This window comes from Vigna umbellata, chromosome 8, assembly GCF_029865625.1.
Source record: "Vigna umbellata cultivar VRB3 chromosome 8, Vumbellata_1.0, whole genome shotgun sequence".
Lineage (NCBI taxonomy): Eukaryota > Viridiplantae > Streptophyta > Magnoliopsida > Fabales > Fabaceae > Vigna > Vigna umbellata.
In genome coordinates this window covers 43,662,029-43,681,166 of record NC_142172.1, presented here as the reverse complement: position 1 = coordinate 43,681,166, position 19,138 = coordinate 43,662,029, and the positions used below count along the sequence as shown (strand labels likewise).

Here is a 19,138-nt window from a genome sequence, read left to right as displayed (position 1 = left end):
AAGAGATATTCTAAGAAGTTGTTGTTGTAGTAGTTGTTGTATCCTGGGGAACTTGCGCAATACACCGCGGATAAGTCCTTTAAGGATAGTGAATCTACACGCCTCAGGAATCAGGAAATACTACTTGTGATTTTATCAGCTTTTATACAACAATTCTTCCCTTTTAAATCAGTCACTAATCAGATATTAGAGATCACTTGTTCCTGCCTAAGTTCTCTATGCTATATATCCTTGTGCAAAAATTCGTGCATGCCAAGAAAGAAAATGGAAGCTTAAGGCAGAAAGTTAGACATCTCGTTTGGATTATTATAGTTTTTTTAATAACACAGATAAAAAGATACTTCAACAGTTACATACATTTGTCTTGAACTTTCCCATATATTGCCTCAGCTATGCCTCTGATAGTGTTGGGAGTAGTCCTGCAGCAGCCACCAAAAAGAGAAGCTCCGGCATCACGCCACTTGCCTATGTAGGGTACAAAATCATCCTCTGCTGACTCACTTGATTTCTACAAGATAAATTTCAGATTATCAATCTGACGATAATAAACTAGAATTACATCTACGAATTCTTACCGATCTGACTTATCTTACTAAATAGCACATTGTGGTGTTCGAAAAAAATGAGCTCTGTCTAAACCACTAAAGTGTCAAACGATTGCAGAATGTGTTAATTTGCTTTCAGTAACTGTATTCAAATCATATTTTGATGGTCTATTTGGTGAATTATAACGGCCAGTAATGAGATTCGTGAATAACTTTGGGACATGCAAAGAGAGAAGTAGCAACTCACCACCCATTGGTTGCTCTCAGAAATGTAAGTCTCTCCACTGTTGGGATATACGAGTACCGGTTTACTTGTAGCCTTTAAAATGGAGCGTTACAAAAAACATATTAGTGAGCTGTTAATGGAAATAATGCAAAAGTGCTATTAACACTTCTCAATTGAGAATAGTGTATATGGTTTTGCTAGTAATGAGTAGCTTTAAGACACTAGTTAAAAAACATTTCCTATACCCTATATAGTCGGTCCGATGACTTGAAAAGCAAACGTTTTCCTTTCAATGAACTACTTTCTACTTGTATTTCTTTTATCATTGCCCTAAGGACACTCTAACATTCTTGTTTTTATTGAAGAATTCAAAAACTGATGGTAGATGGGTGACTAATCCAGGAAGCATATTACTAAAACTATATAATCCGAGGATTAGAAGGCCAACTATTAGTTGTTTCTCACAAGTTATTCAAGACAATATAGCAAAGTAGCACATTTTGATAGCGTAGTGCAGAGTGTTAAACAAAAGTCGCACCTTCTTAATAGATGAAATCAATCCATGAATGAATCTAGGAGCAGTGCAGTTAACTCCAACTGCAACAACTTGTCTGCATGAATCAGCTACTGAAGCACACTCAAAGATAGAATCACCACTAACCACATTACTTTCATCCTTGCAACTAAAAGCAAACCACGCAGGAGTTTCTATGCCTTCTTCGTCGAGAAGTTCAGCATAAGCCTATGTATCAAATTGTAAACAAAATCAATAGCATTGCTTAAAATAAGGTGAAACTAAGACAAAATGGCAATGGTAGTCTACAACTTTCTACGATATTAGTAAATGATAACTGACACGGTATTTTGCAAACTCCATTACAGATTGCTGCACGTGCAGTCTTGCAGGATAGAAAAATAAAGTAACGAACAGGTGACTCTGCTTGATTGTTACTTCACCACCAGGGATTTAATAAAATACCTGTGCCTCCAGCTTATTTGGAATTGTTTCAAAGGCTATTAAGTCAGCTCCAGCATCAACAAGAATCTTTACTCTTTCCCTATGAAAATCTTTCAGCGTCTGGACAGTAACAGAATCACCATAGTCCCCACTGTGAAGAGAGACAGAAAATCAGTATAGACTCCGGTCATATATATCGCTTTAATTTTGAAGTGCAGTTTTTGCTTCCATAATGAAAATTCTCATCTTAATTCATATATAACCAGTAAACACGTATTCAGTAATTGTTAAAATTTATGGTAAAACATTTTTCCTTCAACAAAACAAAGAATACAAATTGAAAGTAAAAGCATGTCCAACTTTGGTGACTATTTTGACGAACTTGGTTTTATTCACTCACACATATTCAGAGCCATCTGCCAAATACGCTCCATAGCTTCCCACAGAAGCAGCAATTAAAATGGGACGTTTCCTATATCTTTCATTTCTCATAAAGTCAGAAGAATCTTTGGTACACCTATCATGATAAATTTCTCGAGCCTCACGTGCAATCTCTACACTCCTTCTGAGCATAGTTACACCTTCTTCTCTAGAGAACCCTTTAGCCTCAAAACCTTGAATAGTGGCCTGCACTCCAACCCCAGAAACAAGCCAAAATTAAAGTTCTGTTGCATTGTAGGAATGAAAAAAAAGCTTGAGATGATAATTACCTGATAAGATGCTGTTAATATTATGTTTGCTCCTGCTTCGAGGTAATCTAGGTGAACCTGTCACACGTTAGGCCAATTGAAAGTATTGAATTGAAGAGCATTTATTAATATATACAAACTAAACTAACGGTTCTACTATATTTCCCCCCGTTCCTTTAACTCATGTGGAACTGTAGATCTTTTTGAAAGGAAAGGTAAATACAGAAGAAAAACAAGTATAGAACACTTAACTAGGAAGAATTCGTGGAAAATTCTTTCTTCTTCGTTTACTTCCCACACTTCGATGAGTGTGATATTTTTAATTGGAAAAAAAATATAAATTTAAATTACATAACTTATGATAGATAATATTTTATATGTTATTTAAAATAATACTTACTATGTAGTGAAATTGATATATTAAAGAATTTAAATAATGATAAATATAATATATACAAAAGGAAGAAACATTGTTAATATGTTTTTTATTTCATATAAATAATAAAAATATTGTGAATTTGTAATACAGTATAATATTTTATATTAATATCAAATTATAATAAAAAAAATTTATAAACACAACTATAGAAATGAATATATCATATATATTTTTATATATAAAATCAAGATAATTACCTTTCGAAAAGTTAGAATTATCATCAGAGTGTTCATGCCAATTCTTATTTCCTTTTCTGAAGATTTTCTGAAAGTAGGAGAAAAGAAAAAACTAAAAAAAATGAAATTCTTTATTTATGAATGTGTCGTATTATTTCTGCACAATTATAGTATGGTAATTTAATTTTTATTAAATAAAAATATAGTATTAAAGAGAAATATAACATTAATTATTAAGTCATTAATAGAATATAAATAGTTAATAAATATTATAAATAGTAGCTTTATATTTTTCTTTTTTAGTAATGATTTTCTTTGAAGAAACTCATGCGTGTGATGGTATGTAATGAAATCACATGTAGGCAAACATGTCAGTCTCATCCATGAGATAAGGTTCCTCTTATTAAAGTAATGATGATCTTTTATGAAAGTCTGGTCTATCTTATCAAGATCAAACCAAATAAAATGGTCGACATTCCACGGTAGACAAGTTTCTTTTGCTTTCACAGTTTCATTTTCCTTCCACTGTGTAATTTCTATTCACAACTTTTATGTACGCTTATTTTTTATTAATTTACTGCATCATCATCCAAAACGTTTCTGGTTAGATAAAACAAACCTTTCATATAATTAAAATTTAACATTCTTTTAGTATAACTAACCATTTAAGTCTCTTAAAAAGATTCCTTTCTATTCTAAAAACACGACAACTAGTGTGAAATATATATAATCATAATAAAGTGAATAGATATTGGAAATCACACTGGAACACAGTAAAAACCATAAAAGATCTTATTCTTTTCATATTTAAATAAAAGTTTTCCTATTCTAAATTCTTAAAAAAGCTTAGACAGTTTCATTAGTCATTTGCACACAATATTGTATCTAACATCAATATGCATCACCTTTTACAAAAGAAAAAAATACTGCTCCAATAAAATGATAATTGAAAAGGTGTAAGAGATAATATTTCATCGAAAAAAAATCATTTCTTAATTCTCTTGCATAAAAGAAGGATTTCAAAGCATATATATTTAAAAGCTTTAATAAAAAATAAATTAAATTAAAAGTTTCATAAATAAAAAAAATCTAATATTTTTTATATAAAATCAGTTTTTTTAAATTTTAAAAAATGTTCCAAAAAATTAAAAAAAAGAGGTAGAATTATTGTCTCTTGAAATGCCTTACACTTAAGGCCAGGACCCATTAGATCATAACAGGTTGACACTATAGTTTGCCACGTGTGCATAGAAAATTCGTTACTGTCTTTTTTCTCTCAGGTAATCTTCTTTGTTCTTTCATTTTGAAGTAGGTCTTGGGCAGGGAAATAATAGTTCATATTTTAATTAAATATTTTTAATATTTTAATATAAAACACTAATGTATAATATTATCTTAGCTTCTATTTCTAATAATGATTTTCTTCGCGTGTATTTTCAAAACACAATTTGCTCCTCTCCTTTTATGAACAACTGGGGAAAACCACCACAGAAATAATAATCTTTATGCCCGCAGAAACATCTTAAAATCAAGATTCAAGATTACAACATAAATCTAGTGGCTGTGGTAACCGATAAACAAACATGCATTGAGAGAAAAAGGTTGCTGGGATGAGATCATATAGCTACCAATGCAAATTTTAGAACTAAGAGCGGAACAAATAGAAAAATTAAATGAGTAATTAATGATGAAAAAGAAGAGAAGAAAGGAAGAAGTACCCTCCGGACAAGATGTGATGATGAGCTAACAAGGCATTTGGCACTCCAAAGTTGGTCATTGAGGTCTGCACCGTGACGTTCTAATTCAGTGGCAAAGCCACCGTCAATGACGGCGGAGCCACCACACTCGTCAAGAAAATCCCTAAAAAACGACGACGCTTCCTTCCCTTTGAACCCCATCACACTCACGTCGCGTGAATATTTAGTACCGAAGATGAACAAAAAAAGAGAGTTTTGATGTCTCACTTGTCTGTTGGATGATAAAGAAGTTGTCAGGTGCCAACTTATATCCAACGGCGATTCTGCTTCCACGAGTTAGGAAATTACAGTTATAACCCCAACAGGTTATTGATTCTCATCTTTCGCCCTGCCTACAACCGCATCACGTCAGAGTAATTAAGTTCGTATTTTTATCTTTAATAATAAACAAACTTTCGCTTTAATATAAACTTTTAATTAAGAGCTCACAGTCAACACTTTAACCACGATCTTCAAAAATATTTTGACTGTCAAAATTTTATTTATAAATATATAAAAATTCAAGGAATCAAATATATTATAATTAAAAATAATATTTGTATTCATATATTAATTTATACATATTAAAAATTAAAGGCTAAAATACTCTCTCCAAAAAAAATAGATTGTAATTATGTTATTTAACATCTCTCATTTAAATAACATAAAATATTATTAAAAAATATTATAAAATTAATAAATTAGAACGAATATATAAAATATTTATACATTATCAAAAATAACTATAAGTTTAGAGTTGTCAAAATGGATTATCTAATCCGACAGCTCAACTCATCACAGATTAATCACTAGTGAGTAAACTCAACTCGGCTCACTTGTTAGCGAGTCGAAAAATTTTGAACCCAATCCCACCATAAATTGGTGGGTTGAACGTAATTACAAGTTTTTATTTTTCTATTAAAAAAAGTAACATTTTTTTTTAATTCAAATCTATAATCAATCAAAGATAATATTTCATTCACACAAAGATATCACAAAATTTCTTCAACAAATTTTTAATGACTACTTCGTAGCGATTCAAATTTGTTTCTACATAAAAATTGAGTTGTTAAGTACATATTTGTGGACTTTTCATGTTGTATAATTATTAAATACAAAAATAATTTCACTCAAACCTCCATTTCAATATTTTGTAAAATGTTTAACCAATAAAAAGTACTTATTAGAAAAAGTATGCATACTTTGAGCTTTTAACGGCGAATTCGCGAATGACGTTATGTTAGGAACCTTAAATTGACGTTGAATTTAAAAAATTTTAACAACGAATGTTGTCAATATACGACGTTAACTTAAAGTTGATTTTTGTTAATACATGACGTTATTCAAAAAAAAATTTAATTAATTGTGATCTTTTTTTACAGCTCTACAAGATCTGAAAAGCAGAAAAACAACAAATTTCAGTTTTTGGTATTTTATAAAGTAATAACTATAAACGTAGTATCAATAACAAACAACAATAACCAACAACAAACAAGTTCAATCGAACAACAACAACAAACAAGTTCAACCAAACAACAACAAATAAGTTCAACAAAAAAAACAACAAATAAGTTCTTCAAAACGAAAACGAAAACTAACATTCAAAAGGTGAGTTCATCGGAATAAAGTGTCGTCACCAATGACAAAGAAAGCAGAATGCGCCTATGAAGAAAAAAAGCACGAAAATAATCGGTCAAAACAAACGAAAATCATACATAAAATACATTTGTATCAAATGAAAGAAAGATTACATGTGATGGTCATCAAACTTCGTTCGAGAAAAGTTTGAGAAGAGAAGAATGTATCGTGCGTTAAGATAAAGTGAATGAATTGTCAATCTCCTGCTCAAATTTTTATTGAATTCACTAACCTTTTGTTGCTGGGGCATTCAACGTTTTATATAATTTTACGTCGAATTACAATTCTAAACGACGTTTAATAATTACATTATTTACAAAAATGTCACCGGTCATTTCTAAAGTTGGTTATTCAGTTATTGGACGCCATGTTTTTGTACTAATGAAACGTTTAAGCATTAAATTGAGAATGTTTTATTTCAATCTCTATATTCTTATTTATGTCAACTTTTTTTCTATATACACATTGTAATAACATTATATTAAAATCATCTTATCACCAAAATATTAGTATATAAAATTAAGAAAAACAAGTTTTAAAACAAAGATAATTAAGTAATTAATAATTATTTAATTAACTTAAAAACATTAGAACAATCTCGTTTTGAATAATGATCAGTGAACACTAAAAAAGTACATCAATATTTAATATATACTTAAAGAGAAAATTTTTTTATAGATTTATAGATTATGTGATGAAAGAATAATGAAAAGAAAACATAAATATATAATAAGCATGCACATAATTAAAATGTCCATAAATCAGTTTTTTAAGTTTATTGTATATATAAATGTTGGAAACTCTAAGTATAAGTCTTATATTAGGTATAAATGAAAAACTTAAACATCGGTCTAAACCCATCTCTTGAATAAATTTTTCCTTCAATATACTATAAGTAATAAGAGAATATTTCTATTTAAGAGAAAGTATACTAATACAGAAAAAACTTACCTATAAAAAAAATTAAACTTAAATCTCATTCCTTTTATATCTTTCCGATAAGTTTTCCTATCAAAAGATAAATAGGAATTATGTAAGTTCCTATACGAGCTACTTAGGACAAGCGAAGACGAAACTGATAGCTTACACGTCGTAATAAGATGTGAGGTGTGACTAGTGGCCTTTACGGGTTTAGAATTTTTGTAGCAGCTTAAATAATTGACATGCACCATAAAATATAAAATATTATAGTTTGTCGTTATCATTAAACATAACGTCAAAGATGAGATTAAACCTAACGTCAGATATGAGATTTGGAAATCTCACATCAATTAAAAATTAATTTATAATATATAAATGAATATAAATTTTATTTTATAAATCAGTTTTAGTAAATTTCTTAACTTATTATTAGAATAATTGACACTGGTTTGTATCTTTTATACCTTTCATATGAGAGAAAAAGAAAAAGTAGAATTTTGCAGTGCAATGTATGTGGTCGGACTTACGTCTATATGGATAGTTGGAGATAAAGACAAAGGTTTAAGGTTGGTTTTGAAAACGAATTACTTTGCAATGAAGTGATTGAAATGAACTCTCCAATGAAAGTCGGTCTGTTCCTCTCCATTATGCCAAGCAAAAACATGGTCTTTGTGGAAGACAAATGAAACCACCGTATGGGTTACGACAGCATGTTCTTACTTGCCTAGTGGTGCCACCACCATATCATAAAAAAGCAGGATAAAATAAAAATATAACTGTGGTCCCCTTTTCGTACAATTCTTTTTCTGTAAAAAAAATGTTTTCAGAAGATTTTATTTATTATGCTTTTTACTAAAAGACCCTTGTAAAAAAATGGACATGACAAACAATCAAATATTATTTTGAAATAAATAATTTAACGGTTGATTTCGAAAAAGTTATATACCTATTTTTAGGATGATGAAGAAAGAAAGTTTCTTTGAGATATCAAAATATTAATATTACGTTTATACATTTCACTCTCAGTGTGACTTTGAAGTAGAGAATCAACATAAAAATGTTCATTAAATGTTACATTTATAGAGATATAAAATTTTTTTATGGTGGATGATAAGCACGATAACCTTTATGAGTTGATCCATACCTAAGAAAGACTGATCATTATTCTTCAAGTTTTGTAAGCTAATGTAGGTGTAAGTGAATATATATAACACATCCAAAAACATGAGGTGGTAAATAAGCTATGGGAGGAAAGATAGAATGATCAGACAACACATCGAAAGACCTTCTAAAGTTAAGCATAATAGAAAGGGTTCAATTAATTAAATAAATGACAGAGCACACTCCCACCTCATAAATGAGATGAGAGATTACCATTTATCAATCTATCAAAAGTGATCTTGTCACCTCTAATATATGTCTAACTTTCCTCTTAGCCACTCCATTTTGTTGTGGTGAATAAGAACATGTAGTTTGATGCAAGATGTCTTTAGAGTTCATGAACTCTATTAATTTAGTCTTAAAATATTTTACTCCATTGTCTGATCCACTACAAGAAAAATGTTATTTACATACAGATTATTATATACGGATTTTAATCCGTAGATAAAGATTTCATTATATACGAATTTTATATACGGATAAATTAGATACGGATTTTTTCGTATATAATGATAAAAATATTTATATACGAATTTTTTGTATATAAAATTGGTACGTAATGATACCATTTTTTGGCGAAAATTTTACCAAAATAAATCCATGTATAAAATCAGTACCTAATTAGATTCTCTAGTTATATACGGATTTTAGAATAAATAATAAAAAAAAATTAAAAAACTAAACCTAGAAAACGTAAGAGTCAGAATCAATACTCCAAATTTCTCTTCGACTCCTTCTTCCCTCTCGTCGAGCCATCGAGCCCCTCTTCTTCCTCACGAGCTCTTGTTCTTCCCTCTCATCGAACCATTTTTATCCATCCCTTCTTCTCTAGTCTCCATTGAAATCCTAACCTCCACTGCAAACGCCTCTTTCGTGTTACTCTCTCCTCGAACCCTAGCCGCTACCCCGTGCTCCATTACAAGGTTGAGGGGACTGGAGACCGCTCCACCAGTCATGCCTCCTCGTTGGCTCTCCCCTTGGAACCCTAACTCATTCTTAGACTCACGTGGAGACGACTGGAATGGTAGCGTCGAAGTCTCGCTCACGCTCACTCAAAGAGAAGAAGTTCGTCCATTCTTCTCGTGTTCACTCACCTTCTTCGGAGAGTTATTCTTTCAATCGGTAAGTTTCTTCGTTCAAACCTTCTTCTTTGCTCGTCCCCTAAATCCCTAAATCCCTAAATCTTAAGTCCATAAATCCCTATCTTCTCTGTTGAGATTGATGCAAAATGGTCTGTTGTGGGGTTTGCGCAAAGATTCACCGAATATATTCTTTTGTTCTTGAATATGTAGTTGATTTTGATGCATAGAGCTTCTGAAATGTGAAAGACGGTGATGGAATTATTCCTAGGCCAAACCATGGAAGTGAGAGTGCAAAAGAAGAAGAGAGAGACCGGAGAGTGGGTCGCCGTTGATGCCAAGACCAAACCCCTCTTGGAGCTCCAAACCCCTTTTGTTGATTTGAACTTAGAATACAGATGTTCACTTCAATACTTAAGTATTTGTGGTTTGATCATATATATATTTGCAGGTTGAAGGTGAGGTCCAGCGATTAAATGTTGCAAAGTCAGTAAGATGAAACATTTGATGTTTAAGAGGCAGAATGAGCTTAAAGAATTTTACAGAGGAGTTCACATGGATTTCGATAGTGAATTTGCAAGACAGATTTTGACTAGTCTCATTGAATGTGGTACAAAACTTGTCCTATTATCTCCTTTATATAGTTTTTAAATCTCTCTTTCTTTATATCGCCCAGCATAGGCTTCAGGACCATAATGACTGAACCTTGTGATGTAAGGATTAGGTTAATGAGGCTTTAAAGAGAAAGAGTGGAGACAATTTGTTTGCAGTTGTGATTTGCTTCCAGCAGCAACTTCCTTGCAACTTAGTGGCCCCTCGCTCTAGAGTGCACCGGAGCTTCTCTACTTATGGTTTGAAGGAATTACAGAGTTTCCTTGATAACTTGGGTAATTGAGTTCCTTCAATTTTCTTCTTTTTGAGGATTAAGATTCATTTGTAAGTGTAGGTGTAGTATGCTTGAGAGAAAACTTTGACTATAACATATGTCATCTAGTCGACATTTAATTTAGTTCTTGGATGTTTACAATCACTGCCACTGTCTCTAAATCATTCTTGTTATATTTCTGCATAATCAGTACGCATGGTTATGTGATGCCTTTCAACAATCTTGTTCGTTTTAATAGGAGTATTACATGGTTCAGATAAACTTTTATGTAAAACAGATCATTTTTTAATTTCATCTTGCTTATCATGTTTAAGTTTTTTGTATACATTACATTATTAGTTCTAAGACATCCTCATAAGAGAACTTTATGGCTTGTATAACTTCACTCTGATGTTGGTTCTTTCAACACTCTGCTTGGCATGGGAATAGGTAGCTGCACCGAACATGGCATGGACCTTTCGGGTTCTCCTTCCTCCGTGCTTAGTCTCTTTTTGGGTTCTCCTTCCTCCGTGCTTAGTCTCTTTTTGGGTTCTCCTTCCTCTCTATTTGTTAAGGTACACAACCATGGAATCTTATTTTTCTCTTACCAAATTGTATCCCTTTAGTTTTGTTCTCATCTTGTATATTTGTTGTCTCTGCTTCCATTTTTATATCACTAGCGTTACTATTTAATGTGATCATTATATGTGATAATAATAAACAACATTTCCACATGAGGTTGGAGATGTATGAAGTGGTGCGAAGATGCAACTTATATCTGCACTCATAAGATAGGTGGGAATGGACACGTTAATTTTCTAATTAGGCAGATGATCCAAACATCCTGAAACAAGTTATAGTTTAGTGATCTATAGCACTTGATACTTAACTTTGTATGCTTGCAGTTATGGGTATAAAACTTTTTATTTGTAAACAACACAAATAGTTCAGACATTTAAAGTAAACCTGAATTTAACAGTAGTGCCTCAAAGTGAAACAAGGTTAGTATGATTGTATATCTGGTATAATTGGATAAGGTATGATTGTATATCTGGTATAATTGGATAAGGTATGATTGTATTTATTTTTGGTCTAATAGAAGGATAAATGAATGGGGTTCTGGTGTTAATAAACAATTGCAATTTTTATTTTAATGAATATTAAAATGACAATTTGCTCCTCTGATAAATACTAAATTGATTATGATGTTAATAACTTTAACTACTTTATAAATTTTTGCTATTTTTGTTATTATATCACGCATTACTATATTATAAAATTGTGACTTATAAATACTTAATTTGAAAATTTATTTTCTCTTATGGTGTGACAGGATATAATTCATTACTAACAAAAGATAAATAATAATTTATACTAATAGTCATTCAAGACATGAATTGCATACTAGGTAGTAATTACTAGTTTTTAAACCATTTTCATGTGGGCCATTCCAATAGAACGTTCAGTAAAGAATAATAATTTTATTCAATTACTTTTTTACAGTAATGATTTCACCATTTGGAAGGATGCTTGGCTAATACTTTGATAATGTTAATTAGTGTCCTTACAAGTGAAAGGATTCCTTGTCAAGATATTTTCTACACACGGTTTTACTTTATCAATCCCCATCTCATTCCATTTTTCTAGGCATTCCATGGCTCCCACTTTTATCTATTATTGTTTTTAATAAATTTACAAGTCATGGCATATAGGCAAAAATGACTTCAATAACTCCACCCCTGTGCATAACCTCATTAAATGTTTACTAATTTCCATTTAAAAGTGTTATTTCTATTTATGTACCTTGATTATCTATGATTCTATATATTTCTAGTCCATTTGTGTTTGTTAATTAAAAGTTTTTATTGAGTATTCCAGTCTTATCGGTATCAAGTCAGGTTACTAATTTGTGGTTATTATTTACTATGTACAAAAGAAAAGATGAACCAATGCCATAAAAAATTTGCCAAAACATATATTGTATTGTCATTCTTTAAATATTTTGACAAGATAGGATGACTAGCAAGGGTAAGAATGTTGCGGGAATGAATAGACATGCTGGGCAACATGGAATTAGAAATAATACGTTTTCTTGACATTTCACAGGCAGAATTGAATATGCAAGATCTTAAAAGTGTCCTAGTGCATAATCTTTTGGTAAGTTATTTCTTTTTTTATCCTATGATAATATATTATGAGCATGGATACAAAAGCTTACATGTTTCTCTAATTTGTATACATTCTCAAATCTTGCTTGTGTAATTTGATCAATGTTTAACTGGTACATTGAATTCTTTGTCACAACATCATCTTCTTTTAAACAAAGTTGGTAGACTAATTATATGGTTAATAGTTTGTGTTAATCAAGCTTGTGGTTAAACCTGCTTTGTAACAGGGCCAAGGTTTTTCAATCTATATCTATCAATATATATAATTAATTCTAGTTGTTCTGATAAACACAATTTTTTTAAGGTATGAGCAAAGCATAGATAAGATTAACGGTTATATTTTTTTTCCTATAAGTTTAAAAACTCTTACTAAGTCTACCAAGTACAATAACTAGATAAAATTTTATTATTAATGAGTAGTGTAAACATTTCTAATAGTGTTAAATGATGTGTTACTATCAGGAGAAGAGCATGGTGGAAAGAATGAGAAGTGTTCCTCAGTAAAAGTTTTCGAACTTGGCTTCACATTTTTGCAACAATGGCAGGCATTGCCACAAGGCCTTTACAATCAAATGCATCATCATCAAGACTTTTCTATACACTTGGTAAATCTTGTACTCAACAATACTAAGAATTGAAGATTTTCTTTATTTGGGGTTTAGAGCCATTGCCTTGATGATAAATGACAGATCTTTGGTATTATTTTTTTACAATTTGGCAGTTTTATTTTATTTTTATCAGTATGAAACTACTAGTTATTGGGTATAAATGTGAGATCATTTAATTTTTTTTTTATAAAATTAGTTATATACGGATTTATCCGTATGTAATTTACATACGAATTTTATATACGGATTTATCCGTATGTAATTTATATACGGATATATCCGTATATAATTTATATACGGATTTTATATACGGATTTTTCCGTATATAATTTACATACGGATATATCCGTATATAAATTACATACGGATAAATCCGTATATAAAGTAGCTACGACAGTTTTATATACGGATTTTTGTCCGTATGTAAGTCGTATGTAATCAAGTGTTATATACGGATTTTGGGCCTTATATACGGATTTTGGTTGTATGTAATTCAATTTTTTCTTGTAGTGATCGAATGCCTTAATACATGTGTTAAATTGTGTAATGATCATACAATAGAAGGAACTAACCAGATCACATACATCACTTTTATGTTTAAGAAAAAACACTCAGATTACTCTAGTACAATCATCAACAAAACTCATAAATCATTTTTGTCCATTATGTGTAGGTTGTAAAGTAGGACCCAATGTGAATTAATGAAAAAGGAAAATCAATTTTTTTATTGGTCAAAGGAAACACAACAATGATCACTTTTGTCATAACCATTTTCCTTTTGTTTTTATCTTGTACGTGATCATTAGCAAGACAAACCAACACTCTTTTATGAGTTTGCTGTGAGACATTTTCAAGATAATACAGTCATAAAGATAATGGGCTAGGTAAAATAAGACGACATAAGAATGTGATTTGGTTAACTTGCTGACACAGATAATATTACAATTTAATCTAGGAACATCAAAAATCGACAGTACCTAGACCTTCAATAGGATATGAGACTCAATTGGCATTAATAATAACAATTTTAGAACAATTAGAAGAAAATTAATAAATATATGGGGATCACAAGTCATATGATTAATAGCACAAGAATCAATTATCCAATCACTACCTTAGTAACAAGGGAAAGATTAAGGACAAAGTTAAATATACCTGACTTGGTTACAAATTCGACAGCAGTAGAAATATAACTCTTTGAAAGTCGTAGAAGTCCTAGAATAAACCATCAGAAATATTCAATTGAAAAAAAAAGTTAATTCCTATATTGTAAATGATACCCGTGTTTGACTCTTAATACCATATTAAAATGTTTAAGTTTAAGAATAATTCTAATATATTATTTCAATTATATATATATATATATATTGATGTGTATAGGAAATAATTTCACTTTGAAATAAAACTGCAACACCCCACTGAGATGCTATCAAATTATTCAGTAAAATTTGTAAATTTCAAAATTTTCTATTTTGTAACCATGATACCGTCCTTTAAAATTAACAAAAATTGAAATTTTCATTTATTTGTTCAAACAACTTAACTTAAGAGTAAGATTCAAAAATCCATAATTAAATCAAAGTATACGTTATTTCACAATAATATTTATCTAAGAATATGTTTATTTATAAAACAAATATTTGTTCCTCTAGAAAAATCCAAAGTTCCTCACTATTATGTATTCATATAAAAAATTATAATAACATTTGTTCTCGTATATCATATATATATATATATATATATATATATATATATATATATATATATATATATATATATATATATATATATATATATATATATTAATCAGTCAAAATCATACACAAGAGTGAACTGATATGAACACTAAACATATAACAGCTAATATATATCAGTAATAATGTAGTAACTCTCCCAAATATTGCATAACTCTAATGTCTCACATTTAACCATTCACAAAGCATATTACCTTTCATAACAGTTCAAACATATCATCACATGTTTAAAACATCTCATCATAACAATCATTATATAATTTTTTGTTCTTTAAAATTAATATTTTAATTATCATTTTATTTTGTCAACTTTTGATTTATTTCATTTATTAGCACTTGCTCACATCTTTCAGTCCATTATGAATTGCAGAATAAAATTCATTTTAAGCCTCTTAACTAATGAATAAAGAAGACGTAGTCACGACTTTAGCTAAAATGTAAATATATCAACTATAACTATATTATAAGTATAGTTCAATTTAAAAGAATTATAAATTTAAATATTTTTAATTATAATTTTATTAAAAGAATTGTTATTAAATGTTAAAAAATATATTTTGGTTTGAGTATCATATTATTTTAATTTATTTTGATCTAATTTAATGATCAATTTTTTTTTCTTCAATCTCATGTTAAATTAGTCCTTATTTATTTAAGATTTAATTAACTCATAAGTTTAAGTTAAAAAAATAAAAAATAACAGTCAAATCATCCTATCAATAACAAAATCCAACAATAAAATGACGAAAAAATTATTTTAACCTCCAATAAAATAAGCATTTTAAATAAATATTCTTAATTTTTTAAAATTTATATACGGTAAAAATGGCAGCATGTTATACAGATATATAAAGTGTTACTATATATAATCCACTGATGCGGATTAGTAAGAAAAACTGGACCTGCCCATTAGATTGCAAAGACCTAGACCGGGCTTGAAATTTAATAGTAAAGCCTGAAATCTAATGGCTCTTGCTATTTACACATTCACGTGTTCTAAATACAGTTCTCTATATTTTTTTCTGTAAAATTGCTTAATTAAATTTATTTTTTTCTTTTTCTTAAACATCCCCTCCTCAGTCATCCATTTTAGTTCCACTCTTTCTCTCTGTTTTACAATAACCCAGCACCCTTGATTTTACTCTCTCTTTTCTCATCTTTTTGACTTGTGCAATGTCACGAAGATTGATTCATGCATGCCTGCATGGCTTAGGTTGGTGCATTGGAAATTATTCAAACCACTTCGTGATGAAGTCAAAATATATATCTCACAAAAAGAATATCCCGAGAAATAAAATTGCAAGGAACTGCTAGCAGAAATGTTAAGTGAACCCATCGGGTTGAATTCTTTAACTAAATCTAAAATTATGATTTTAGATTAAAGTACATATCATTAGTATTGGAAAAGTTATTCTCTGATCTCATTGGAACCTAAACAAATCAGAAAAATGAATACAAAAGGAGACAAACTCTATCTTGGAAAGTTCGTTAGTAACGTGACACCGAGAAAGGAAAGGAGTGAAAAAATATATGTATATAGGTTCACACATATCATAGTTCATAGGAAACTGTTATGTTACCACCATGCACCATTAATTTCTTTAGTTCTGACATTTTCACCAGAAATATTGACATTTCCTTTTGGCCCCTTCCAAGTTTTCAAGAAAATACTCATAGATGGCATCCTTCAGAAATGGTCAACTCATCTTTCACATTTAAAAACAGACATCCTTCTGAAAGAAAATGGTTTGAAAGGGTTACTAGACTGATTGAAGATTAGAATAATTAATAAACAAAACATACATGCATTGCTAACCCCGACACTTGATCATTTCTCTTTTGTCATTATCGTACCTACCGAGAAAATTCATTTATTCAGTAAAAAGAAAGCACTCCTCTCAAAATTTAGCCATAAAGGCCAAAACTGAAGACAGTTTGTATTTGGAACTGAGACATTAATTGTGTAATACAAATACAATCTTCCATGCATGATGCATGTGATATGTGTGTTTACTATACTCTTCTCACTAAGAGTGATTTGATTTGAGAGTGGGATACATTTGGAGAGCAGTACTAGTGTTTCACCTGTTAGAACAAGCAATTCTAGATCAGCTATTTGAATAGACATAATGGAAAAGATAGGTGCATAGGTCAATAAATTTATATATGATTGGTCACATGACAATTTATATAAAAGACTTTATCATATCCACAACTGATATAAAAGACTTCATCATATCACCTTCGTATTAAGATCTAAAAAAGGGATGAGTTTATTAATTTTTCTTCTTACACTTGGTCTTAACAGAAGAGAATGTAAAGTGGCTCTAAAAAAAATTATATATCGAATTTGTTCAAGAGAAGAAAAAATTGAATTACAAAAAATTTTCCAATACTTAGATAAGTAAGAATATAAATAAAAATTAAGTACATAGTACATATATAAAATTAATTTGTAGTTATGAATCTCTTTGAATTTGGATTGAATTATTTAAGATATATTTTTAATAAATAATTATATGATTTAATTACTTAATATATCTATTCTATAATCAATTATTATTATATATAAATAGGATCGAATATGTTTAGTTGTGAAATTTATTTCTAATGCCTTTTTCAGTTGGTACATTTTAGCAATGTGTACCGGGTTTTAGTAGACAAAAATATCCTTATATATCATGGATTCTAAGTTGTAAGGTTAAGGGTATTTTAATAATTTTCATTCTCAAAACTAAAAAAAAAAAAAGAACCCCCCAAACCCTTATTCACCTCTCTCATTCCTCTCAACCCTTTCTCTTTCATCTTTCTCACTCCAATCTTTTCTCTGTCATCCCTACTGCAGCCCCAATTGAAAAAAATCAGAAACATCCTACTGTAACCCCAATTGAAAAAAATCAGAAACACTTGCCGTTAAACAATCTTACTCCAATCTTATCTCTGTCATCCCTACTGTAGCCCCAATTGAAAAAATCAGAAACATCCTACTGTAACCCCAATTGAAAAAAATCAGAAACACTTGCCGTTAAACAATCTTACAAAAAATCAGAAATACTTGTTGTTAAACAATTTCTTACAAAAAAAATGATTTTATAATGAGTTTTTATTTTATAATTTTTGTCTTATATAATTTTATCTAATTTTTACAAGCATAATGACATCAAAGGAATTGGTAATTCGCCTGGAAAAAATCAGAAATACTCGTTGTTAAACAATTTCTTACAAAAAAAATGACTTTATAATGAATTTTCATTTTATAATTTTTGTCTTATATAATTTTATCTAATTTTCACAAGCATAATGACATCCGAAAGAATTGGTAATTGGCCTGGAGGGTTTTTTTAGAGATGATGATTCAACATATGCAGATGATGAAATTAGAGAAATTAGGGAAAATGGTGAAATTGAAGAGATCTTGAATGAACCTTTGCCTGAAGGTGAATATGTCAATGACTCAACTCTTTACAAAGGCAAATTGTTTAAAGGCAAGTGTTTCTGATTTTTTCAATTGGGACTACAGTAGGGATGACAGAGAAAAGGTTGGAGTGAGAGAGATGAAAGAGAAAGGATTGAGAGGAATGAGAGAGGTGAGTAAGGGTTTGGGGGTTTCTTTTTTTGTAAGGATTGAGAGGAATGATATATAAGGATATTTTTGTCTACTAAAATCCGGTACACATTGCTAAAATGTACCAACTGAAAAACAGACGCGCGTTAGCAAACCCCATATATATATATATATATATATATATATATATATATATATATATATTTGTTTTGAATGGTTGAAGAATAAAATTAATCAAAGTTTGAAATAAAAATAAATTTCACATATTCTTCTGTTTGATCATTTCTTCCTTTTTTTTCATCTCTTATAAATTTGCTTATAAGTTCAGTGAATTTGATGACGATCAAAATATCAATGTGTCGTCTTTATCTTTAACAAAAAGTGATCATTCTCATAGTAACACGGAGAAGGAAGTGTTGGTATTGTTCTATTTCGAGTATGACTGGGTGGACCCCTATGTCAAATCTCATATTTCTAGGTTTAGGTGGTCTTTAGTCATTAAAGACTTTAGATATAACATTGAAATAGTGGTAGAGCTCGTAGATAAAAACATAATTAGATTACAATGGTAAGTACAGATGATAGCATTTATTATGGTCGAGAAAACTAT

At 29.8% G+C, this 19,138-nt stretch overlaps 1 protein-coding gene and 1 long non-coding RNA gene across 3 annotated transcripts; one reads left to right on the top strand and one right to left on the bottom strand.

Moving 5' to 3' along the window:
• Positions 1-246: 246 nt before the first annotated feature.
• LOC124836411 (homocysteine S-methyltransferase 3-like) lies at positions 247-5,021 on the bottom strand. Its single transcript, XM_047311568.2, has 7 exons — positions 4,752-5,021; positions 2,440-2,496; positions 2,130-2,356; positions 1,751-1,880; positions 1,310-1,513; positions 793-864; positions 247-508 (listed from the first exon to the last, which is right to left on the bottom strand). Exons 1-7 carry the CDS (start codon positions 4,929-4,931, stop codon positions 350-352), a joined length of 1,029 nt encoding a protein of 342 aa, XP_047167524.1. The 5' UTR covers positions 4,932-5,021; the 3' UTR covers positions 247-349.
• Positions 5,022-9,173: 4,152 nt separating this feature from the next.
• LOC148194777 (uncharacterized) lies at positions 9,174-13,314 on the top strand. 2 transcript variants are annotated; one of them, XR_015781786.1, is made up of 6 exons: positions 9,174-9,611; positions 9,782-10,178; positions 10,287-10,455; positions 10,884-11,008; positions 12,540-12,590; positions 13,064-13,314. It is a non-coding gene; the product is annotated as an uncharacterized LOC148194777 (long non-coding RNA). The 2 variants fall into 2 exon arrangements; XR_015781787.1 differs by having other exon boundaries at positions 9,175-9,611; positions 10,293-10,455.
• Positions 13,315-19,138: the final 5,824 nt, after the last annotated feature.